This window comes from Podarcis bocagei, assembly GCF_964188305.1.
Source record: "Podarcis bocagei genome assembly, chromosome: 6".
Lineage (NCBI taxonomy): Eukaryota > Metazoa > Chordata > Lepidosauria > Squamata > Lacertidae > Podarcis > Podarcis bocagei.
In genome coordinates, this window is record NC_138130.1 from 27,424,636 (window position 1) to 27,449,529 (window position 24,894).

At 45.1% G+C, this 24,894-nt stretch overlaps 1 protein-coding gene across 12 annotated transcripts in view; it reads left to right on the top strand.

Annotated features, from left to right (window-relative positions):
* The window catches only part of MCF2L (MCF.2 cell line derived transforming sequence like), a 132,399-nt gene that overhangs the window by 47,526 nt on the left and 59,979 nt on the right, over positions 1 to 24,894 (top strand). For 9 of the 12 annotated variants that reach the window (XM_081198286.1, XM_081198291.1, XM_081198293.1 and 6 more), the window contains one exon: positions 24,336 to 24,419. The exons of 1 other annotated variant lie outside the window; for it this stretch is intronic. In XM_081198286.1, the coding sequence (XP_081054412.1) occupies positions 24,336 to 24,419 (84 nt within the window). Of the gene's footprint in view, positions 1 to 15,103; positions 15,173 to 24,335; positions 24,420 to 24,894 lie in introns of those variants that run through there. 2 more of the 12 variants (XM_081198287.1, XM_081198285.1) reach the window with 2 other exon arrangements.

Genomic DNA, 24,894 nt, shown 5'->3' on the forward strand with positions numbered 1-24,894 from the left:
ATTTTCATCTTATCTTATAGAAAACCTTAAAAGCTTAAAGCTTAAATCTTATTTTTACCGACTTCTCACAACCATAATATTCTTGCCTAATTCTTTAAACATTTTTGCTAGAGCCAAATAATTTCGTTCCAACATTTTTCTAACATTCATCAATTTTATAAAACAATCCTGATAATAAAAAGAGAAATAAAAACAATCCAATCTTCATCCAGCGTCCCTTCCTCCTGGTCCCGGGTTTTGCCAGTCCTTTTTATCCCATCGATCTAGCGCATTAACCTGGCAACCTTATATCCGAGGCCCTTAAATCTCTTCCAAGTCCCTTCCGCAGCTCTTCTTCATATTCTCCTTTCACTCGTGGGAACTCCAACTTGATGATGTTTTTGACCCTTTTCAACAAATCAGCCCCTTTTCCATAGTCCAGACTCAACTCCATGTGGTATTTAAGAAGATGTTTCAGAATCCCTCCAAAATTGAGAGCCCCCACAGCTGCAAACATCTCACGGCCCATTGCCAGACTCGGAAAGTCCAAAGATCCTTGCATAGGGGGGTCTATCCAACCCCCCATTTCCAAACCAATCCAAACTTTATCTTTCCAAATCTGGCTTTTTCCAAGTTCATTTGTCAAATCCAAAAGCTCTTGTTCCTGCAAGGCCGCAGCTCCCTCCATCTCTGGTGCCCAAGATTCAGCAACATCCTCTTCTCTCATCTGCTCTGTCAGGACACACTCCTGATCTAATTCCTGGGTGGGCTCCACATAGTTTCCCACTGCCTGTTCAAAAATTCTGGCCGCATTAGTCATCAAATCCATCTTCTCACTTAACTGTTCCAGTAGGGCACTTGTTTTACAGAGAGCACACAGCAGAGCCTCTGAATACATTGTCCCACAAGGTCACAAGTCCTTTCCCATGATTGTAATCTGAGACAGCTGCAAGCTCCCTGAAATTAGTTACAGTTTCACAGTCTCCCTCTAGGGGGAGAACTTCTATTTGTTCTTGCAACAAAGTATCCTTTTTGAGATATTTTGTCAATATTTGTTCCTTTAAAGTGCTAAAGGAAGCAATGGAATCACTATTGTGAGGGTTTGATTAGCTGCTTGTGCGTGAAAACGTGCTCCCTCAGAGTTTGTGCGCCCCCACAAACCTCCGTGTGTGACGGAGCTCCTCAGACATGTCTGCTCTAGTCACTAGTAGAGTCCGACAGTGGCTGTCTGCGGAAGCGTTTCCAGCAAAGAAGTTCCTTAACGGAAACGCGTCTCCTGGACTCACGGCGTGACAGTTTCCTGCGAGGTATGGGTCTCCCTATGGGAGACTCCGATACCTCACCACTGTTCTCGCTGGAAGCCTCCCTGAGCCCTCCCTCCTGCTCGCATTCCCTCAGAGACCCACTCCTCCCCCTGCTGGTCCCTGCTTCAGCAGTTGAGTCTCTTTCATCCTGCCTGAGTCCCTCCACCACCTGATGCTCTGATGGCAGTTCCCTGACATCCACCTCCCCTCCAGGGCCCCCCTCACCCCCTCCCAATTCCTCCCCCCTGGGAGGTGAAGGGCTAAAACCCCGAAACGAATCTTCCTCATCTTCTGACGTCTCGAACAATTCTCTCCATCGATCGTCGTCCTGGCCAGCTGAATCCTCCTCCTCTTCAGAATCTGGGAACCCCTCCAACTCCTCTTCCTCGTCGGTGGTGGCAAAGTATTCCCTTCGGAACCTCGCTACAGGCTGAGGTTTACGTGGGAACCTCTGATGAAAAGTCTCTATTAAAACCTCGTCATTGACATCCTCTGCCCTAACCCAGGTGTTTTCCGACTCCGGTTCCCCTTCCCACATTACCAAATACTCTACTTGATCTCCCTTCCACCTGGAATCGAGGATCTCCGCTACATGGTAGCTGTGTTCCTTCTCCTCCATTGCTGGTCCCCTAGTGACCCTCCCCTCACTGTCTCCTCTATACGGTGACAGCAACGACCTGTGAAAAACTGGGTGCAGCTTCATGTGGTTCGGTAACCGGAGCCTGAAAGCCACTGGATTGACCTGCTGTATGACTTCAAACGGACCCAGCCTTTTGGGTCTTAATTTCTTACAACCTCCTTTGAATGGCAACCCTTGGGTTGACAGCCACACCTGGTCCCCCACCCTGATGCTTTCACCTTCCCTTCTGTTTTTGTCTGCTTGCCTCTTATATTCCTCCTTAGCCCTGTTTAAGTTGAGTTGGAGCTGGCGATGGATCGCTTCCATTTCTTCCACGAACTGTTCCGCAGCTGGAACGCTCCAGTTCTCCCCCTCCCCCCCTGGGAAGGCTCTGGGATGGCACCCGTGATTAGCCAAAAAGGGGCTCATCCCCGTGGACACGTTCTCTGCATTGTTGTAGGCAAATTCTGCCAACGCCAGCTTCTCCACCCAATCATTCTCTCTGTCATTAACATAACACCTCAAATATTGTTGGAGAACCCCATTTGCTCTTTCCGCCTGCCCGTTAGTTTCAGGATGACGGGCCGTCGAGAAATTAACCTCTACATGCAGTAAGCTCATGAGCTTCCTCCAGAACCTGGAAGTAAATTGTTTCCCTCGGTCTGAAACCACCCTCAAGGGGGCGCCATGCAACCTAAACACATTCTCTACAAACAATTTGGCGGTTTCTTCTGCTGTAACCGCATGTGAGCAGGCTATGAAGTGGGCCATTTTAGTTAACAGGTCTACTACAACCATGATGGCTGTTTTCCCTCTAGACCTTGGCAGATCAGTCATGAAATCTATTGCCACTGCTTCCCACGGTCTCTCAGGTGTGGGCAGTGGTTCTAATAAACCAGCCGGCGCCTGCCTCTCCCCCTTGGCTCTTTGGCATTGTTCACACCCTCTCACATACTCCCGCACATCTTCCCTGACCTTGGGCCACCAAAATTCCCTGGTAACCAGCCACATGGTTTTGTGTTGCCCAAAGTGCCCTGCTGTGGGGCTATCGTGCAGCTGCTTGAGTACTTTCTCCCTCAATTCCCCTTCAGGTATATATAACGCTCCCTTATAATACAATGCCCCATTTCTCTCCTCAAAACCACCGGGTTTGTCTTCCTCCCCTCTGAGATCCCTGAGTTTCCCCTGGGCGTATGCATCCTGCACCGTACCCTCTACCAATTCCCTTTGCCCCACCAAAGTCGCCCCACACACCCAGCGGTCCTCTGGAATGATATGGGTTTCTTCGGGTGCTCCCTCCCCCTCCAAATATTCAGGTTTGCGTGAGAGAGCGTCCGCCCTAACATTCTCTGGGCCTGGCACATAACAAATCTCAAAGTTAAATTTGGAGAACTCTTGGGCCCATCTCAACTGCCTTTGGTTGAGCACTCGCGCCGTTCTCCAGTACTCTAGATTTTTATGGTCCGTGCACACTTGCACTTTATGTTGTGCACCAACTAGCAGATGCCTCCATCTCCGGAACGCCTCATGAATAGCAAGCAGTTCTCGGTCGTACACCGTGTAGTTCCTCTCGGATTTGTTCAGCTTCCGCGAGAAGAAGGCACACGGACGCCACTCCGACTCCTCCTTCCCCGGCTGCAGAAGAAGCACCGCCCCTATGGCTCTGTCAGATGCGTCTGTTTCAACCCTTAGCTTCTTTCGTAAATCCACATGCAGAAGTTGTTCTTCAGAGGCGAAGGCCCTTTTCAGTTCCTCAAACGCTCGCTCCGCCTCCGCCGTCCATACAAACTTCTTCTTACTGCTGAGACAGTCAGTGATGGGCGCCGTCAGATGGGCGAAGTTGCGGATGAACTTACGATAAAAGTTTCCAAACCCTAGGAACCTCTGCACATCCTTCTTGGTTTTGGGTGTTTTCCATTCCAGCACTGCCTGTACCTTGCCGGGATCCATGGCCAATCCCTTGTCTGACAGGCGGTACCCCAGGAATTCCACCTCCTTGGTATGGAACCGACACTTCTCCAGTTTGACCCACAGCCTGTTGGCTTGCAGTCTGCTCAACACTTCCCTGACGTCTCTCACATGTTGCTCCTCATTCTCAGAATACACCAACACATCATCTAGAAAGGCAACGCAATTCTTGTAGAGCAAAGGGCCCAGCACGTGGTTCATAAAAGATTGAAAACACGCGGAGCCTGCTTGTAATCCAAATGGCATAACGAGGTATTCAAACGCCCCCAAAGGGGTAAACATGGTGGTTTTCCATTCATCCCCTTTCCTTATGCGTATCAGGTTGTACGCCCCCCTTAGATCCAGCTTTGTGAAAATCTTTCCCTTCCTCACCATGGTCAAAATATCATCAATTCTGGGCATAGGGAACGCCACCGGTTCAGTCACTGCATTCAGCCGCCTAAAATCACATACAAGTCTCGGCTTGTCCGCATTTTTTTTGTCCACAAAGAACACTGGGCTCCCCCCTGCTGCTTTGGACTCTCTGATGAAGCCTCTCTTCAGGTTCTTGTCAATGAACCCTCGCAACTCCTGCATTTCCCTGTCTGACATGGCATACAACTTGCCCACGGGAAGCTGTGCTCCAGGGAGTAAATTGATCTGACAATCAAAGGGTCTATGAGGTGGTAGTTGGTCAGCTTCCTTCTCGCTGAACACGTCGCTGAGATCTGCATACTGTGGTGGTACCTTCACCTTCCCCATTACTTCAGTCCCTGCTAGGGTGGCTTGGGCCCCTACTGAACCCTTCTCCCCTTTGCAGTGTTCTAGGCAATGTGCTGAACCAAAGGACACCACTCTTTGATGCCAACCAACCAGCGGATCATGTAGAGCTAGCCAGCTCATTCCCAAAATAATGGGAGCGCCTCCCAGGGTGGCCACATTAAACGCTATCAGTTCTGTGTGCCTTGCCACCCTCATTATCATTGGGACAGTCTGCAAGCGGACTCCTCCTCCCAACAACTCCCTGCCATCAATCGTGGTCACCTGCAGGGGGTTGCTTAAAGGGATGGTCTGTATCTGGTGTTCAGCAGCAAACTCCTTGCTCATAAAATTGCAGGAGCTGCCTGAGTCCAATAGCGCCTTTATTTTTAGGGGATGCCCATTCTGCAGCTCTAGCGACACTTCAATCACTAGAGCAGGTCGAGGAGCTTCTGGCACGGGCACTTTCACTGCTCTTTGGCCTGGCTGCAGTGCCCCAATTGTGGCAACCAGGCGTTGGCTTTTACCTGCTCCGCTCCCCCTTCTTCTCCCCCCTCAACAGCTCCCACCATCCCTTGCCATTCCTTCCTCTGGGGGCAGACTCTGGCAAAGTGGCCTGGCTGTTGGCAGAGATAGCATTTCCGGGGGCCCTTTCCCTCCTTCTTAGCTCCCTCGCTGGTTTTTGAACATGCGCGCGCGCGCGCTGTTCCGATTTCCATCGGCTCTGCCGGCGGGAAAGCTGGCTCAGGAATGTCTGGAATGCGGAACTCCTTCCAACGTTCCCCTCTCCCTTCCCGCCTCTCCAAGGCTCTTGCCTCCTGCCGCGCTCCTATGGTCAGCGCAGATTTGGTCAGCTGATCCATAGACTCCGCCCTGGGGCTCCGTGCCAGCTCGTCTTTCACCCCCGAAGAAAGACCTTCTTCAAATAGCATTTGAACGGGTGCCGCCGATAAATCCCAACTCAGTCTGTGAATCAGCATGGTAAACTCAGTCCAATATTCACGGACAGATCGACTCCCCTGCTTACAAGCCATTAGCTGTCTGCGCACCACCCCTTCCTCAATATCGCTGGAAAACATGATATCCATTGCACGAAAGAACTTCATTGTGTCCTTTAGTATGTCATTGTGCGTTGCCATTAGGGGTCGAACCCAGTCTCTAGCCCCTTTCTCAAGATGCCCAATTACAAAAGCAACTCGCGATTCCTCATCAGGGAACTCATCGAACTGCACATTAAGGGCATATTGCATCTCTGTCCTAAAAGCATGGTAGTCCTTGGGGTCCCCCCCAAATTTCTGCACCAATCCTGGTACCTTTCTGGGGAATTGAGTGGCTCTCCCCTTCTTGTCTGCATCCTGAGCCCTTCTCTCCTCCAGCCTCGCCGTCTGCAGGGCCAGTTGAACCTCCAACGCTCGGTATCTATCTTCCAAGCTTGGACCAGCTCCAGCCCCTGCTCCTCCGGTTCCGGTTGGTTCGCTCATGATGCCTTCTCTTGCACAGGCAGCGTACAAAGACTGTCGGACTGCTGTGAGGGTTTGATTAGCTGCTTGTGCGTGAAAACGTGCTCCCTCAGAGTTTGTGCGCCCCCACAAACCTCCGTGTGTGACGGAGCTCCTCAGACATGTCTGCTCTAGTCACTAGTAGAGTCCGACAGTGGCTGTCTGCGGAAGCGTTTCCAGCAAAGAAGTTCCTTAACGGAAACGCGTCTCCTGGACTCACGGCGTGACAGTTTCCTGCGAGGTATGGGTCTCCCTATGGGAGACTCCGATACCTCACCACTGTTCTCGCTGGAAGCCTCCCTGAGCCCTCCCTCCTGCTCGCATTCCCTCAGAGACCCACTCCTCCCCCTGCTGGTCCCTGCTTCAGCAGTTGAGTCTCTTTCATCCTGCCTGAGTCCCTCCACCACCTGATGCTCTGATGGCAGTTCCCTGACAACTATGTTTCTCTTCCTTTAACTATCTGTCAAAAACATTTGTCTCTGGTCAATGAGCTTCAAAACGTCAGTCCTGACACCCCACTCCAGGATCAGGACGGTGGAAAGTTACTTTGCTTTAAACTCACTTCTGCAGGTTTAAACAGTCCAAAAAAGATCCCCCTTCTTCTCCTGCTACCGAAGGGGGGTTCAACAGTTTTAAATGATGGAAGCCAATCCTTTAGAGGTGATTTTCTGAGCTCTAGTTTACGTTGTCTTTGCTTTATTCTGTCTACAAAGAAACGGAAGGCTGACTTCCTGTTTAGACCTTCCCGTTTCAGTACCAAATTAAAATAAATTTTTAAGTCCAATTCCTTTCTCATCGCAAGTCCTTATTTAAAGTCCGATTGTTCAAAGTTTAAGTACTCACGGGTGCTTATTTTAGAAGCCAAATTGCCCCAGGAAAAAGGCAGCACTCTCCGGCAACGGCTGTGTGGCTTCGCTCCACAGGAATAGCAGTTGACTCACACCACCGCGCCACTTCCCCCTCTTCACTTTGGAGCCCGTTAGTGGGTTCCTTTGCGGGTTGGGGGGCGCTAAGGGTGCCCGCCGAGTCCCAAGGTCACAGGCTTCATCCGCCTGTGATTTTTAGCAGGGTCCCCGCTTTGCCGTAGCGGAAAAGACCCATTTCACGCAGAGCTAGTCCCTCCAGTTCAGAGGGAGTCCGCCATTGCCGATGGCGCCACCCCGGAAGTCCGTTATTTTATTTGTATTTAGTAAACAAATCTATAAACTTTGAAACTTCCATGCTGCTTTCAACTACTGTCTGTATTTTTTTCAGTGTTCAGGAACACTCAACCCTATTTTGACTGCACCTTTACCACCTGCTGCATAGGGTGGTGCTGTTAAATAGAACTGCAATGTCCCTTTCTCACAAGGTTGGAAGTTACTGCTGCAATACTGCAGTATAGGGTGCAGCTGGGAGAAGGCTGCAAGCTGCTATGTCTTTTTGCTTGCGTCGAGTCTAGAGAGCAGCAGACTGCACAATGCTGGTTTCTTGCTACATCAGTGGCAGCCAACATGGTGCCTTCCAGATGTTATGGACTACAACTACCATCAGCCCCTGCCAGCATGATGTAATTGTTAGGGGTAATAAGACCACAACATTTTAAGGACAGCCTGTTTGCTATCCCTGCACCACATATTGATCACAGGAGTAAAGGGAACAAAATTAATTGGTCCTTGAATCTCTTTCAAGTAGCACAGCTACATACAGTGGTACCTCGGGTTAAGTACTTAATTCGTTCCAGAGGTCCGTTCTTAACCTGAAGCACCACTTTAGCTAATGGGGCCTCCCGCTGCCACTGCTCCACCGGACCACGATTTCTGTTCTCATCCTGAAGCAAAGTTATTAACCCAAGGTACTCTTTCTGGGTTAGCAGTCTATAACCTGAAGCGTCTGTAACCCGAGGTACCACTGTATAGGAAAACAGTCATACCTCGGGTTGAAGTAGCTTCAGGTTAAGTATTTTCGGGTTGCACTCCGCGGTGACCCGGAAGTAACAGAGCACGTTACTTCTGGGTTTCGTCGCTTGCGCATGTGCAGACGGTAAAAATGACGTCACGCGCATGCGCGGAAGTGGCAAATCACGCACATGTGTTGTGTTCACTTCAGGATGCAAACGGAGCTCTGGAACGGATCCTGTTCACATCCAGAGGTACCACTGTATTGGAAACTGGGTAAGATTATTAGTTCATATTGTCTATTCTTTCTGGCAGGAGCTCTTTCAGTTCTAGGTCAGGGGTGTCACATTACAGTCCACCTTTGTCTTTAAAAAAGAAAGAAAGGAGATATTAAGCCAAGGTATTGAGCCTGGGACATTCTACATGCAAAGTGTGCTCTGTCACTGATTCCATCCCCCAAACAGTACCAAGCAAAGCCATGGAAGGGAAGGAAGAAAGGAATGCAGTTAAGATATGGGTGCAAATGGAAAAATGGCATGGAGGGAAGAAAGGAATAATGTTGGTTCCATGCCTTACCCAAGACTGGAAAACCCATCAGAAGACTGGAGTTAAAATGGACCCCAAAGAGCACTGGGGATATAAAAAACAAATCACTGATGGGTTTCGGGACAGCTGGAACAAATGACAACCAATAGACATTCACAATGAAAAGTAAGAGACAAACCAGAGAAGGAATGGAAATGGACTCCTAGTAGAAGCTGCAAACCTAACAAGGCAAATAATCATAAATGAAAATCAGTGGCGTAGCGTGGGTTCTCAGCACCCGGGGCAAGGCAAGTAATTTGCGCCCCCTAACCCGTGGATTTTAGCACTCGAGTCTCTTCCGCGCCCCCCCAGATGTTGCGCCAGGTGCAGCAGGCCACCCTGCACCCCCACGCTACGCCACTGCTCCCACCACAAGTCTTCAGGACAGCCATCCGAAGGCTGGCGCGGGGAGAAGGTCTCTCCGCCCCACCGCCAGGCTTCGGAGCAGCCTTCCGAAGGCTGGTGCGGGGAGAAGGTCTCTCTGCCCCACCGCCAGGCTTCGGAGCATCCTTCCGAAGCCTGGCGGCGGGAGGAGGTCTCTCCGCCCCACCGCCAGGCTTCGGAGCAGCCTTCCGAAGGCTGGCGCGGGGAGAAGGTCTCTCCGCCCCACCGCCAGGCTTCGGAGCATCCTTCCGAAGCCTGGCGGCGGGAGGAGGTCTCTCCGCCCCACCGCCAGGCTTCGGAGCAGCCTCTCGAAGGCTGGCGGCAGGAGGAGGTCTCTCCGCCCCACCGCCAGCCTTCGGAGGAGGTCCAAGGACAGTGGGGTTCCTGCTTCCTCGAGGAGAGCCGGCCAAACGCGCCCCCCCAAATGTTGCGCCCGGTGCGGCCGGCACCCCTGGCACCCCCCACGCTACGCCACTGATGAAAATATTTGGGTGCATAATAGGCTGGGAATTCCTCTGCTGCTGTATTGTATGCCTTGAATATTTGATGCTACAAATGATTTTGAATGGCTGAAGACTGGTGTACTACGTAGGGCATACTATTCTAAAATGACAACAGTGGAATATGACATGTAGGAGACTAAAGCAAAATGCCTTTTCTAAACAAGATCATTTCCTGTTGCATTTTCTTTTAATGTTTGTGTTACCCCACCCATACTCAGCATGAAAGTACATAAAGAAGCAGCAGTGTAAACAACAGTGTGGAAAGGGGTGGCTCTTGTTCCTGCACACCCATTACTTGCATGCAGGACTAAAACAGGAAGCACCTTAGGAAAGTCAAAAGTAAAAAAAGAATAACCATTGTTCTAAAGTTTGGGATCGAAACAGAATAGTAGAGGTAAGATTATGCTTCCTTTTGGATTAACAGAGTAGACAAGTATACTGCCATGCTGCTATGCTTATTTTATGACTGGTGAGACGTTTTGTAGGCTTATATATTTCAAGCGCATAGTTAACATATAGATTTAATTACTTGCAGATTATAGCTCTACATGTTCAGTCATTATTTAGTGGGTTTAAGTGCCAGAGTTTATTTCCTTTACACAATGTAGCTGGCAACAGCTGTTTCCCGTTCATAATTTGGTGTAAAACAAACCCCACCCCAATTCTATAAGAAATGCATCGTAGCATTTTTCTGGAGCTCCCATAACAATGTTTAAGTGAAAGTTTGTGGGGTTTATTTGGTGGTGGTGGTGGTTAATGTACACTGAAGTGTCTTGTTCCATGCCTGTTCCATGGTGAAGAGCAGGAGGTAGCTTGGCTTCATTCTTGTGACAACTTTTCCCAGCCATGGTTGGATTTGTTGTTGAATTACGACTTGCATCATCCCAGATCATCGGCTAGGCAGGCTGGGAGCTGTGAATGCCAACAACAACTGGAGAACCATTGATTCCCTGTCCCCTTTCTGTGCAGTCTTACCACCTTAATCAGAGGCAGCAATCCTTCTGAAAACCAGTTGGTGGAAACTGGAGGAGGGAACAGTGCTGTTGAACTCAGATCCTGAATGTTGGCTTCCTGTAGGCATGCTGGACTAAATGGGCCACTGGCCTGATCCAGCAGGTTAAGTACTTAATTCGTTCCGGAGGTCCGTTCTTAACCTAAAACTGTTCTTAACCTGAAGCACCACTTTAGCTAATGGGGCCTCCCGCTACTGCCGTGCCGCCGCTGCATGATTTCTGTTCTCATCCTGAAGCAAAGTTCTTAACCCGAGGTACTATTTCTGGGTTAGCGGAGTCTGTAACCTGAAGTGTATGTAACCTGAAGTGTATGTAACCCGAGGTATCACTGTAATACAAATCAGGCCCTCCCTGCTTCGTCCAGTTGTTTCATTGGGGAGCGGCCTAGACGATTTGATCCATGGCATAAATGCTGAAGTGAGTGCAGATTAATTTCAACCCCTGTTTGCCATAAGTCACGCCACCCATATGCACCAGGACTTAGTGGGCCAAATCAGAACCGCAAGCTAAATCTCCACCCTGATGTCCTAGAAAAGAATCCAGGAAATTTGCATTGTTTTGAATAGGAATCAACTTTACAAATGTTTACAACATTAAAAAACAAATCACACTGAAAAGTTATATTGATGCTTCTGTTGGCTATTTTATAGTAAGGTCAAATATGTGTCTTAAGCGTTTAGGCTAACCACATGGGTATTTGAGTAAATCCCACAGCATTGGATTTCTAGCCTTATTTGACACTGAGCAAATGCTATAATGGTTCAAGAGGGAGGAAGCACACACGGCAGTGTAGCCACATCTATCATAGCACAGCAGAAGTACAAAAGAGAGAGAGAAAAGAAAATGGCCTAAAATCAACCATACACATCATTTACATATTCTTTTAAAGAGCTGGAAAGAAACCCAGTGCCTGATTTTTCTCTTAACTTATACAAACTATATTAATGGTTTGTGGGGGTTCAGCAGTGTGCTTAATAACCTCTAAGGAAGGAGAGTCCTTTCTTTCTCTTCTTGCCAAGTGTACAACCCATGGACGAGCTGTAGTGTCAATGGACATTGGACACGACCCCAAATAGTGGGTTGGATGTACTGTACTTTTCCGTCTATAAGATGATTTTTTTTACCTTGAAACAATGCTTAAAAATTGGGGTCTTATACATGGGTAGTGCAGAGGGGGACGGTGGGAATGATTTCTGTCTTGAGTAGTAGATTGTCACTTGTGTTATTGTGGGTGATAGGCTGCTGCGGCAATGTCCGCTGACAATTGGTCGCTGCTGTGGCAATGGCTGTTGGTGATTGGGCCCTGCTGCGGCAATTGGGCGCGTGATTGGCGGCTGCTGGTGTCGATCAGAAATAAGACAGTATCTCTTGTTGGGAGAAGGGACCATGGGAGGTGTGCAAGCACCATGTTCCATTAAGGGCTGGACTTTTGCAAACTTTCAGCTTGTCAGGCAGGGCTTCTAAGCAAGGTCTCAAGGATGTGTCATCGGAGGTATTGTGGATGGCAGGCGGACTGCCTTCTGTGCAGAATTTTAAGAACTTTAAACATCTGCTGGTTGAAAAACCAGATACATTATTGTCTACCACAAGTCGTACAATTCTGGGCTCTCTTCTTCTTAGCCGCAGGTGAGTTATACAGCCTTTGGCAAGATGTTTCATCTGTTCATCTCTATTAAGTTTCTATGTGAAGCATGGAACATAATGAAAAGGTTTCCTGTTGGTTTCTTGAAGTCTTTAGACAACCCCTTCTACAACATTAAGGATAAAGACAACCATAATATGATAACAATGGATTGCCAGCTGAACTATCAGGTTTGCATTCTATGGTCTTATCTCTCCCCCACTATGTTTCAGGTGGGCTGCCTGAAACATCATCTGTCTCCTTTCTGTTGTCACTGATGCCCCCTCCTCCAGTTATAGAAAATTAAGCATCAGAAATGGGAAGCTCACTCATTCACTGCAGTTCTTTTTGTGCTTTTTTTGTTATCAAATCTATATTATCCAAGCAAGTTCCTCATGGCATTAAAAGTAGCTTTGTTGGGTAAGTTGTTCATGAATATAACTAGGTAGAATTTATACTTATGTGATTCTTACAAATTTGTACATAATTTGTACACATAATGGAATGCTTTTCCAGATATAAATGTACAATGAAGAAGAAACATTACTGTTACTGTTTGAATAGCTGTAATTATAAATCCTTGAGTTATCCACCATGTTTTCATTTCTTGACCTTCTGGTGACTTTGGAAAGGCAGAAGTCTTCTCCAATAGCAGAGGGGAAACAGTCTGTTATATTCTTTGAGTCATTTAACAGTTGCTTCTGTCACTTTCATTTACTGTCCTGTTTATCTGTATTACAGAATTTGAGATTGCTAGTAAGTAATCTTGAGGTCACTAATTAACAGGTAATCTGCCCTGCAGCAATTACCTAAAAGGATCAAGTGAAGTAAGACTTTGCTTAACGTTTAATGGGTGAAAGTTCATAGGCATACTTGAACCTTGGGCATCTTTTTAAAAAGTCCTACATATCACTACAATTTATTTTATTTTGTTCTGTTTTATTTACATCCCACCTTTTTCTCCAAGGAGGTCAAGGTGGTGTACATGCTTCTCCTCTTCCTCATTTAATCCCTACAACAGCCCTGCGAGGTAGGTTAAGCTGAGAGGCAGTGACTAGCCCAAGGTCACCCAGTGAGCTCTATGGCTGAATGGCGATTTGAACCCTGGTCTCTCAGGTCTTCATCTGGCATTCTAATTTCACATTGCCTGTTGTAATCTTATTGATCTGCATGTATAACATAAGCTTTATGGATTGACTATTCTGACCTATTGTGTACAGTCTCTGAAAGTGTATAGCAAGTGCATTTTTTTAAAAACAGATGTGTGGATAGCTCTGTTACTTTGAGAAAAGACAAAAAACCTAGCACAGGGATAGCTCAGTTGGTAGAGCTCAAGGCTCTTAATCTCAGGGTTGTGGGTTTGAGCCCCATGTTGGGCGAAAGAGTCCTGCAATGCAGCAATTTGGACTAAATAATCCTTGTGGTCCCTCCCAACTCCACAATTCTATGATTCTAAGACATGTAGATGTCATTTTAAAAATAAGAAACAAATCTACATTCATTTAAGTTTTTTGTTGTTTTTTAACCACATGCAAAATTCTCAAGAGAATTTGCCTTGGGCATATAAAACATGTTCTGAAGTACATGCATTTTAAATAAGTTTTATTATTCTAGCTGAAGAAAAGTTTTATCAAGCTCAGGAATGCACATATATTGGTGAAGATTTCAATTAAAGATTGAATTGTATTTTTCTGCACCTTTCCAGAAAAAAAAAGTGAGAATAGGGATTCCACCCCCTCCCCAACAAATGTGAAATTTCCCATTCCATTTCAAGGAATTGTCTCATTAGAGAGCTCTTTGAGAGAAGCAGCTGTCAGCTGACCAGTGTTGTTCCTTTCAGGCTAAAAAGAGATGGCTTTACTTGATAGGTTACCATTTGCTAAAGTAGGGTTCCTTAAGGGAGGCTTTTGACATGCCACTCCAGGAGAGTTTAGAAATTAATTTGTTTTAAAAACATGTTTCGTTTTTAACTGAATTTGCTCAGTTACTGTCTTTTACGTTCTGGGTAAATAAACTTAGTGTGCTGCATGTGAGTTCTCTGTACCATAAAATGAAAACGAGAAGTTTCCAGTCTTTCGCTAACCCTTTTGTGGACCTCTGATCCTGTTGAAAGACACACTGGCTTTGCATGTAACTTGAAGAAAGGTATTGTGTCCCATTCAGCTTGACTTTTACTGTGAAAGGTGAAGTTTTGAGCTTTCCTTGTATATTGAACGGCACTTTAAAGACAGAGGTCACCATCTACTGAGCAACTCTTCACAAAATTGATTTGTGGCAATATGACCTTAAGTCTGATCTCCTTGCTGTACAAGGATATTGCGGAACTGTGGTATCTTCTAAAGAAAAGAACAGGTGCGTCTACCTTTCATGTTTTCTTCCCTTCCCTTTCTTGTTTCCACTTCCAGTGACTTCCCTGAACTGAAATGACGGGTGCAATCTAGTAGTTCTTGAATGTTGTATTAAGGATCTGTTAGGCATCTTCCGGTCCGCTGCGCAATTCACACATTTGTATTTTTCATTTCCAGAGAGCCTATTGTTACGTCAGTGCCACGTATGTGTTCATTGTGAGCTTTATCACACAGAATGTTTGTAGAATATATTTACTAAAGGATCACAAATGCTTCCTTGTTGTACCTACCGGTAGCTCCTTTAGAAACTGTTCCTTGTATCTTGCGACGTGCTGTTTAACTGTCACTCTCCCTCCAAGGCATTTTATTACCTTTGTGAGAAGGCTAGGGCAAAGGAGGGGATTCCGCTACTACATCTACTTCCAAAATTGTCAGTAGCAAAGCTTCGCTATCGTATCTTTTCTTACAATTTCTTTTAATTCAGAGCTTTCCACAGCAATCTCGCTTTATTCTGATAGGGTATGAATGAAGCATTGGAGGCAGTCTTTGCTGTAAATAGTGAAGCTACAGTCCACTGTGAAACTGAAAGCGTGTTTTTGTGGAAATTGGGGAAGGGGAGGGGGAGAGAGAGAAACCAAATGCTGCTGATTCAGTTCACGTTGCCTGTCTTGTGTTCTGTTTGGTATGCATGACTGCTATAGAGGAATACGGGATGAACAGCAGTGACATGTCAGGTTGGTGATTTGTATTCTACCTCTTCGGTCTCTGAAATGATACTTATTTAATGTTGAGTTTTAAGTGTTGGTGTGTATTAGGAGATGTGATGCTTTCCATTTAAAGTAAGTTTTATCAAAGGCTCTGGGTGTGCCTGCAGCATCACTGTGCATTCAGGAGAATTGTGCTAGGCTTTTTGTGTCTTGGTGTACTGCTGGAGACAAGAAGGAATGCAAGGCTGAGGTTACAAAGGATTTAAGAAAGCAGAATGATAACAACTAGAAAATTCAAGTCGTTGTCCCCTGCATTTTCTGCCATTGTGCATGAAATGTTTTGCTTGATACTATTATTAAAACCATTTTGTTTAAGCGAATGCTGCTTGCGGGAAATGTACTTCTATGCTAGCTGCCAGATAGTGTTGTATGAATTGTTTTAAATATAGTTTAACTTAGGGTAATAGTAAGAATCCTTGTGTTTTCTGGGTAGTCCAACTTGTCTGATATTAAGCAACGGTAGCTCCTGGCCTAGAAACAAAAGTGTTGGCCTTTTTTGCCCACCAGCCTGCTGTTCATCAGCAGGTACTTGGGGCATGGAGATAAGCTTTCACCTGCTGCTGCTGCTGCTAGAGGTATTGGGACATCAGTGTGCAAAGAAGTATGCAATCTGAGGTAAATTCTGAGATTAGGTTTGGCTGCCTATAATACTGAGCAGTCCAGTCACTACACACATGCAAATAAAATGTGGACATGCTCTTACTCATCTCTGAAGTTGCTTCCTGGTGGTAATTCATTTATTCCATGTCATGTGGAAGAAGATACTAGTTTTATGCAAGTAAGATGCAATTAAGGGATGGGGAACCTTTGGCCATCCAAATGGTGGTGGTCTCCCAATTGCTATGAACCCTATCCAGCATGGCCAATGGGCAGGGATGATAAGAACTGTTGTGAATAATATCTATTGGCTTGCAGGTTCCCCATCCTTGGTGTGATTGATTGATTGATTGATTGATTGGCTTGAATGGAACTGTGAAGTAGGGATGGATATTGGATTTAGGCAAATCCTGGTGTGAAGTGGGATACATTTGAGATATTTAGGACTTGTGAAAGTGGGATCTTTGTAAGGTGGCACAAGCTGAAGCAGAAATCCCTGAAACACTTTGTGACACCTCAGTGGTGCAGATATCAAAATAATGCTGCAGACCGGCATCTGTTGAAAGTGAAAGTAATGTGTCTTGGATTACTATAAAGCCAAAAGGCCAAGGTGGAATGATATTGGGGAGGAAGAGAAAACACCAGGGCACAGAGAAAGAGCACCACTGTGACTGATGGTTCTAGCTTGGTTATCGGAAGGATTAATTTTACCAATGCTCTCCATCCTGGGTTCTTTAGGAGAGGGGAAAACTTTGCAAGTAGAAAGTATGTGTCTAAACTTAAGAGAAGTGTCAGAACTGGATTGGGAGAGGTTTTTTTGCAACAATTCTAGCTTATAATCAATCAGACTGCCTCACCCCACCCCCAAATCCTATGTTGTTGCTCCCCAAAATGAACTGTAAAGGTCCCTAAACCTAAAGCCTAGCCATCTATTTGTCTCCAGCTGGTCAGGTTTCTCTCGCATGCTTCTACTTTTCAGTCCAGTTGCACAGACAACATAAGGTGAGGTTAAGGGATTCCTTTTTCTGCCCACCACAAAATTGCAATGGCTGCTCTTGCATGAAAATCACTGCAACTTTCCTTCTGAAAGTGGACAGGATTTATGCCCTCAGAATAAGCTACCTTGCCTACAAATTTCAGCCAATTCTGACAAAAATTTTTTTAAAAGTGGGCATTACTTTTTATAGCGATCTGCAAGAAGAAAAGTCACATAAGAATCACCTGTACTTCCTGGATTAACTCTTTACATTGATTGCTGTACAGAGAGAAAAATAGCAAACCTGAACCAATGTTTTAGCATTCCCATCTCCACATGGACTTTTACGAATTTGGAGTGGAATTCTCTTTAAAAGACCTTCAAGTACTGCTGAAGGCAGCATATTCAGTTATGCACTTCAGAAAACTCTCATACATTTTGGTAGATCCTACATCAGGAGGACTAGTTGGAAAACGGTCATACCAGGGTCATAGTTTCCTCATTGCAGACAGATTGCTCTGTTGTTCAATATCAAAAAGACTTTGGTTCAGTAGGTATTCTGCTTCACTGGGACCTCAGTTTAATAAGTATTGTACTGGATGGCAAGGGGAGCATAACCTTAAGTTAATGTCTTTTACCCAACTGCTTTTGTGCAAATCAACAGAGCTGATGGAAGAAAGCTAGTTGGGGGTAAATTCAACTGGAACCAATAGTTAAATGCAGTGCTTTTTTCTGGGGGGACGCAGGTGTATGCATACCCCTAAACATTTTGTGAATCTATATTTGGCCTCATTGAGGGGTAATATTTCAATTCGAGTAGGAAAGTGAGAGTACCCCTAAGTATTTTTTTTAAGAAAAAAAAAAGCACTGGCTAAATGTCCTGATTAATTTGTAGCATATACAGTTCTAGCAAAACCATGCACACATTGTATCAATGAAGGTTCTGTACTAGGGTCCCACTAAGACCCATTTCAGGGTCTTATTCTTCCCTTGCATTTCGTTTCCTACTTCTGGGGTCCTGCAGCTCTTGGTGTGGAGAGGGCACACCACAGTCTTGAAATTCAGTACCCTAGGTGGTAGGTTGCTTTGATAGAGACAGCTGAAGTTGGCAGAAAGAGACCTCTTGAAGTTCCTGAAGTATACTGACCTTAATAGTTATATGTGCTAACAGTCCAGTCTCATGCATGTTTACTCAGAAATAAGTCTCTGCTGCATTGGGAGCAATGCGTGGTGTAGTGGTTAAGAGCGGTGGGCTCGTAATCTGGTGAACCGGGTTCGCTTCCCCGCTCCTCCACATGCAGCTGCTGCGTGACCTTGGGCTAGTCACACTTCTCTGAAGTCTCTCAGCCTCACTCACCTCACAGAGTGTTTGTTGTGGGGGAGGAAGGGAAAGAAGATTGTTAGCCGCTTTAAGACTCCTTAAGGGGAGTGAAAGGTAGGATATCAAGTCCAAACTCTTCCTCCTCCTCTTCCTCTTCTTCTTCTTCTTCTTCTACTTTGAGGCTTACTCACACTTAAGAGTACATGATATTGCAGCCTAAGTTCACTTGTTAAAACTGCACTTGATCAGGAAACTTTGATCGAGATCTGCTGAGTTGAATGACCAAAATGTTGCATTGTGGATGTGGGGTGATGGATCTGTTAGCATGTGGTGAAGCTGTTAAGCGACTGCCTCATTTGCATCCACTGCACAACTCAGATCTGCATCCAGTTTAACTGTGCTGACACTGTCTTTTTTTTTTAGTAGCTTGATGGTGACTCAAGGAGACAGGAGTGGAACTGTAGGGTGGTGCAGGGCCATGGCACAGCATTGCTTTGCCTGCATATAGAATGCCTCAGAGATCATCTCAAATTGTTAATTTTGTATTATTCATCGACCCTTGGTTTGGATGTTTAACTTACAACAAAGAAGCATGCTAGCAGCTATATAGGATCTTGTTGGTTTATTACAGTTAGTAAATTAGCATTGCTCTGACTGCATCTTGAAGAAGGAATGTTAAAGGAGCTTGCGTTTCCATTTCACTTCTCATGTGTGTTTTGGCTGAAAGGTGGAGGTTGGTTTCTCTTTCGGTTGCAGCCTTCCCACCCCCGCCCGCTTCACTCAGTTCTTTACATCATATAAAAATTAACCTGAAGTGAAAGGTATTCAGAGTTGTGAGATGCATTCAAAGGTACGGGGTCAGCTCTGGTCACTGAACATACTTGCTACAGCTTATCCACATGCTCGTTTGTTGTGCTCTTTCAAGTGAGAGAAATTTGTAAAGATCAGCTACTGCAGACTTTATATTGTGAACATACCTGGCTAGGCTTTGCCCAGTTGCTTGTAGCATCATATGCAGTGGTGCATTCAGTAGTAACTTCCAGTTTCTTATTGCCTGCCTTGCATGTGATGTGATTTCGGGGAAGAGTTATCCTTATCACTTGATCCCAGTGTTACACACACCCCAATATTTGAGCAGTGAGGGGTTCCAACAGAAACTTCGGTTTGGTTCCCTTACGATGTAGGTCATTGGAGCCTTATGACATTGCTGTGATACAAGGTTTATTTCCAAACACATAAATATGAGATGGAAGGCTCACCGCATTAACTCCCAACAGAAGGTGTTTCCCCAGTAGGTTCTAGGGAAGCCCTCAAATGCCACAGCTTTGGTTTCTCAAAGACAGCAAGCCTTTTCCATCCCAGTTGCAAGGCTTACATTGTCTTTTCTTCCATTTCATGATACACTGATTACATTGCCTCCAGCCAGAGGAAGGGGAGCGTAGACATTCTGTTGTCCAGAAGGATCTCTAACCGCTAACCTGCGTGGCAACAAACCACCTATACTTGGTCAACTTTTTAGTCATAGGCTAGTAACTTGGACAAGCTTAACCTGGCAGATTTGTTGGGTCTTGTCCTAAGCTACAGTGGTACCTCAGGTTAAGTACTTAATTCGTTCCGGAGGTCCGTACTTAACCTGAAACTGTTCTTAACCTGAAGCACCACTTTAGCTAATGGGGCCTCCTGCTGCTGCCGCGCCGCCGGAGCACAATTTCTGTTCTCATCCTGAAGCAAAGTACTTAACCCGAGGTACTATTTCTGGGTTAGCGGAGTCTGTAACCTGAAGCGTATGTAACCTGAAGCGTATGTAACCTGGGGTACCACTGTACTTCATAAACTATGAAAAATGCTTCTATTAGCGAGTGCATTCAGGAGAAAACCCTTTCCATTTAAAAAATTGAGGTACACAACTTGAGTCACCAACACTAGACTCTTATAAGGCCCATTGATTTTTAAGCCCGTTCTTAACAGAAATCATGTATTTAGTTTTCAGGAACAATGTTTTGAAACAGTTGCTGAAAATACTGAGGAAATCTCAGTTACTGTAGTGCTTTAACTGCGAAATCATCCTTCCAGGTTACAGATTAACCCAAGATACAAGTAATATATTGCAAGGAGGAGGAAAGGGGCATGGAGTGCTCAAACTGCTTGTTCTTTCCTCTGGATTTCCTTGTGGAGCTAATAAAACTTATGTGTTATACAGAGTGTGTTTTTAAATGTCGTCATTTTCTGTTTCTTACTGAATCTGTTAACTTCTTGAAGTGAGCTTCTAAGCTAAGAGGTCCGAAATGACAGCTGTTTCTTCAGTTAGTTAACAGTGGCGTGCAGTCATCTTCCGCATAAAGGGCCCCACAGTCTAATCTCTTTGTAATTCCAATCTTCTTACTGATGGAGCTGGACAGGCTATTGGTAGGGGGCAAGATAAAGACCCCAAAGGGATGAAGAATTAAGGATTTGCTTCAGGGTTTCAACTCCCACTTGTAACTGATGAATGACATTAATGTCTATATTAGTCATAATACAGGGAATGTCGTCTTCTTCTTTTAGTGAAGATATCTGTTGTAGACTACAATACATTCACTTGTGTTTTGTGAGTAGTAATTCACTTCCCAGACATAATCAATTTTGTATTTTGTGCACTTAAAATAGAGCATCTATAGCTCAAGCATTTTCTTTTGAATGCACCTATTTATATCATTACGGATTTCTAAATTTAAAATTGCTGCTGAAGTGTAGAAGAAAGAGCAATTGCCCTCATTCTTAGTTTTCAAAAAATGGTTGTCAGCCATAATAATCACCATAATAACAAAATGTTGCAAGTAGTAGTGATTTACCCTTTAAATACTTCCACATTAACAGCAGTGGGGAAATCCATGAATACTATGGGTCAAAATGTATCAAAAGACCTAAAGCCTATGTGAGAGGCACTTCTTTTTAACTTGTTAAAACGAGGTCTGGGCAATATCAGCTTTTCAACATTGCGGTGTATCGCCAGCCAAACATGGTTTGGCGGAATACCGCAAATAATAATAATAATAATAATAATAATGATAATAATAATAATAATAATAATAATAATAATAATAATAATAATAATAATTTATTATTTATATCCCGCCCATCTGGCTGAGTTTCCCCAGCCACTCTGGGCAGCTTCCAATCAAGTGTTAAAAACAGTACAGCATTAAATATTAAAAACTTCCCTAAACAGGGCTGCCTTCAGATGTCATTTAAAAAGAAGATAGCTGCTTATTTCCTTCACATCTGAAGGGAGGGCGTTCTACAGGGTGGGCGCCACTACCAAGAAGGCCCTCTGTCTGGTTCACTGAAACCTCACTTCTCACAATGAGGGAACCGCCAGAAGGCCCTCGGCGCTGGATCTCAGTGTCCGGGCTGAATGATGGGGGTGGAGACACTCCTTCAGGTATACAGGACCGAGGCCGTTTAGGGCTTTAAAGGTCAGCACCAACACTTTGAATTGTGCTCGGGAACGTACTGGGAGCCAATGCAGATCTCTCAGGACCGGTGTGATGTGGTCCTGGCTGCCACTCCCAGTCACCAGTCTAGCTGCCGCATTCTGGATTAATTGCAGTTTCCGGGTCACCTTCAAAGGTAGCCCCACGTAGAGCGCATTGCAGTGTTGAAAAAAACGAGGTGCATTGGGTGAAACTTCCCCAGCTCTTACCTCAAGAGCTGAGGCGGTTTCACCCAGGCTCGAAGGCTGGGACAATGCAGCTTATTTGTACCACTCAGCTGGGGGGAGATACCCCCCCCCCAGCTGAGACAGCCCCGGTGCTCTCACCACTTGTTCATGTGTGGGTGGAGCCTCGGGGCTCCTTGCTTGCTGTGGCAACTGCACTCCCCTCAGCCGAGCAGTTTCACAGAGCCCCCCACCCCACTGCCAGCTTGCGGGAGCCAGCGCCAAGCTGGGGGCTCCTTTAACTTCTCAACTGAGGCAAGGGCAGCTGCACACTCCTCAGTCGAGCAGTTTAAAGATGCAGAGGGAGGAACAAGCTGTATCTCCCTCTCTGTCGTATGAGGCCAGAGTGGGATGGCAGTTTCATTCAGTGATGTATCGCTGGTGAAACCGCCACCGCTCCTGAGTCCCTCTGCTAGCAACACCTGCTGCAGGAAGGAACTCCTGGCACCCTCCAATGGACGTTTCTAGCAGAAGGACTCGGGTGCAGTGGCAGTTTCACCAGCGATATACCGCTGAGTGAAACCAACATCACGGTCTGCTCCTTATACCGGTCCTGGGTGATATATCGATATATCGCCCAGGCCTAGTTAAAACAAATACATCAAGACTTCTACTGTGCTTCGTAATTTGCCTGTCAAATATTGCCTGTGTTGCTGTTAATACCAATGGATACTATTAGTTGTGTCCTTTACTAAACTGTTAATAGCAGTTTCATCATACCGAACTCTAGCAAACTGCGGTTGGCTATTGATTTTCAAGTTATTTATTAATTCAGGTATTCATATACTACTAAATATTCAGAATTACTAAAACAGAGGGACACTCCTCACATGACTTCATGTATAATGCCATCATTTAAAACATCAACTGCTGCCGAATACGATGAGTGTACAAGTCTTTTTTATTTTATTTTTTTGCATTTACATTCCCAGGCAGACCTGATAGATGGAAGAATTGCCGGGTGCCCATGTGGTGAAAGGTGCCCATGTACTTGTCCTATGTGACAAGGGTACAAAATTTCCTTTATGGAAATGATGTCCTTGTAGGAAATGTGAAAGGTGGCGCTGTCCATGGTACACTGTTAATGCGCTTGGTGGAAATGAGATAATCAGTTTATGCTCTGAGTTTTTAAACCTATCTTTGATTGTGCTGAAGTAATTCTACTGTTCTTGGTATTCCAAGCCTGCAGACTTAAATCCTGCATATATGATGTCTGTATGTGTGGTAGTAAACCTGGTTAATAGGTGTTCTTTTCCATTGGTACCAATTTTCACATATGATGAGTGTCAAGTAAGATTTGAAGGTTCCTCATGTACAGATCAGAGGAGCACATTGGGTTATTAACATGGGAATGTACGGTCAATACATGTAGATACATACCTACTTGTTCTACCCATTGCCTGCCTACATGCAAGACACATGCTGTTTCCCATGTTAGGCCAGATGTGGCCCATGAAGGCAGTCCTGCTTGCTTGTTTGTTTGTTTGCTGATTGCACACATGTAACATGTGTATTGCTGTGGTCTTCTCATGAGCAGATACACATTAATAAAAAAATGCAGAGAATTGATGGGAAAATATGGTTATCCCAATTAGGAAGCTGTCAGTCAAAATTCAGCTTAAGCTTTTTTTTGTGTGCCCGTGCACCCAGCCCCTGTAAAAATGGACTTTCCTCCTTTTCTTTTATTGTTCACCCCCTGATGTCCATAGGCTTCTCACATGGTGAACTTGTGACACAACAGTTCTGCTTCTTAAGTTGATTTGTACATCAGCTACTTTCACTTGCTTTTCATCAACATTCCATCTTTTCTACACAACCCAGTTCATAGCAGTAAATGCCAGAGGGTAAACGAAAAGGTGTCTCAAACTGTTAGATAACAGGTTCAGTGGCAAAACCGTATAGGCATTAATTCACTAGATAATACCTTCCAGTACCAGGGGGCGGGAAATGTGTTTGGAAGAACCCAGAGTGGCATTCTACTTATTTAAAAGTTTCTTTTTGTTAACTAAAATGCACTTCTAATTAGGCTGATTGCCTAAGCATTTGGGGAACTTTATAAGAAAATAATGCTTTAATTTATGCATCTGAGCTGCCAAAATGTGTTCTAATGTTCCCCAAATGGAACCTCAGAATCTGAATCTTGCTTATTTTAGAAATCATTATATTTCCCACAAGCATTGTTGTTTTGAGTTTTAATGTTCATGGCTTTGGGTTTTTTTATAGTGGTTGGATGAAATGTTTTTAATTAATGTTGAGTGCAGTCGTGAAATGGTGGCACATACCGTATTTTTTGCACCATAACACTCACTTTTTTCCTCCTAAAAAGTAAGGGGAAATGTCTGTGCGTGTTATGGAGGGAATGCCTATGAGTGGCATGCCTACGGATTTTCCTCCTCTAAAAACTACGTGTGTGTTATGGTCGGGTGCGTGTTATAGAGCGAAAAATACAGTAAATGTTTTCAGCAAATAAAAATTGTGTGAGCCAAGCATTTCTACATGGGAGTTATAATGAACTGTTTGTTGGGGGGATCTGTTTCAGATGAAATCATGCATCAAGATATTGTTCCCCTCTGTGCTGCAGAAATTGAGGACGAGCTAAGGAAGAAGTTTGCCTATCTATCAGGTAAGAAGTGTTGGCCAATTCAGTTCTTATTCTGTGCATGAACCCTATAGTATATTTCTTTCCATGGTTCATTTTGTACATGTTGATTTCTTGAATGGTACCAAATGAATACAAATGAAATGTTAATTCTAAGAACAGAAGGCCAGCCATTTAATAATAGCAGTTGAACATAAGTTACCTTATACTTAATGAGACCATTGGCCAATTTAGCTCAGTACAGTGGTGCCTCTGGTTACGAACTTTATTCTTTCCAGAGGTCCGTTCTTAACCTGAAACTGTTCTTAACCTGAGGTACCACTTTAGCTAATGGGGCCTCCGCTGCCGCCGTGCAATTTCTGTTCTCATCCTGCGGCAAAGTTCTTAACCTGAGGTACTACCTCTGAGTTATCGGAATCTGTAACCCAAGGTGTTTGTAACCCGAGGTACCACTGTATTGCTTACAACCGAATGACAACAGCTTTCCAGGATGCCAGCC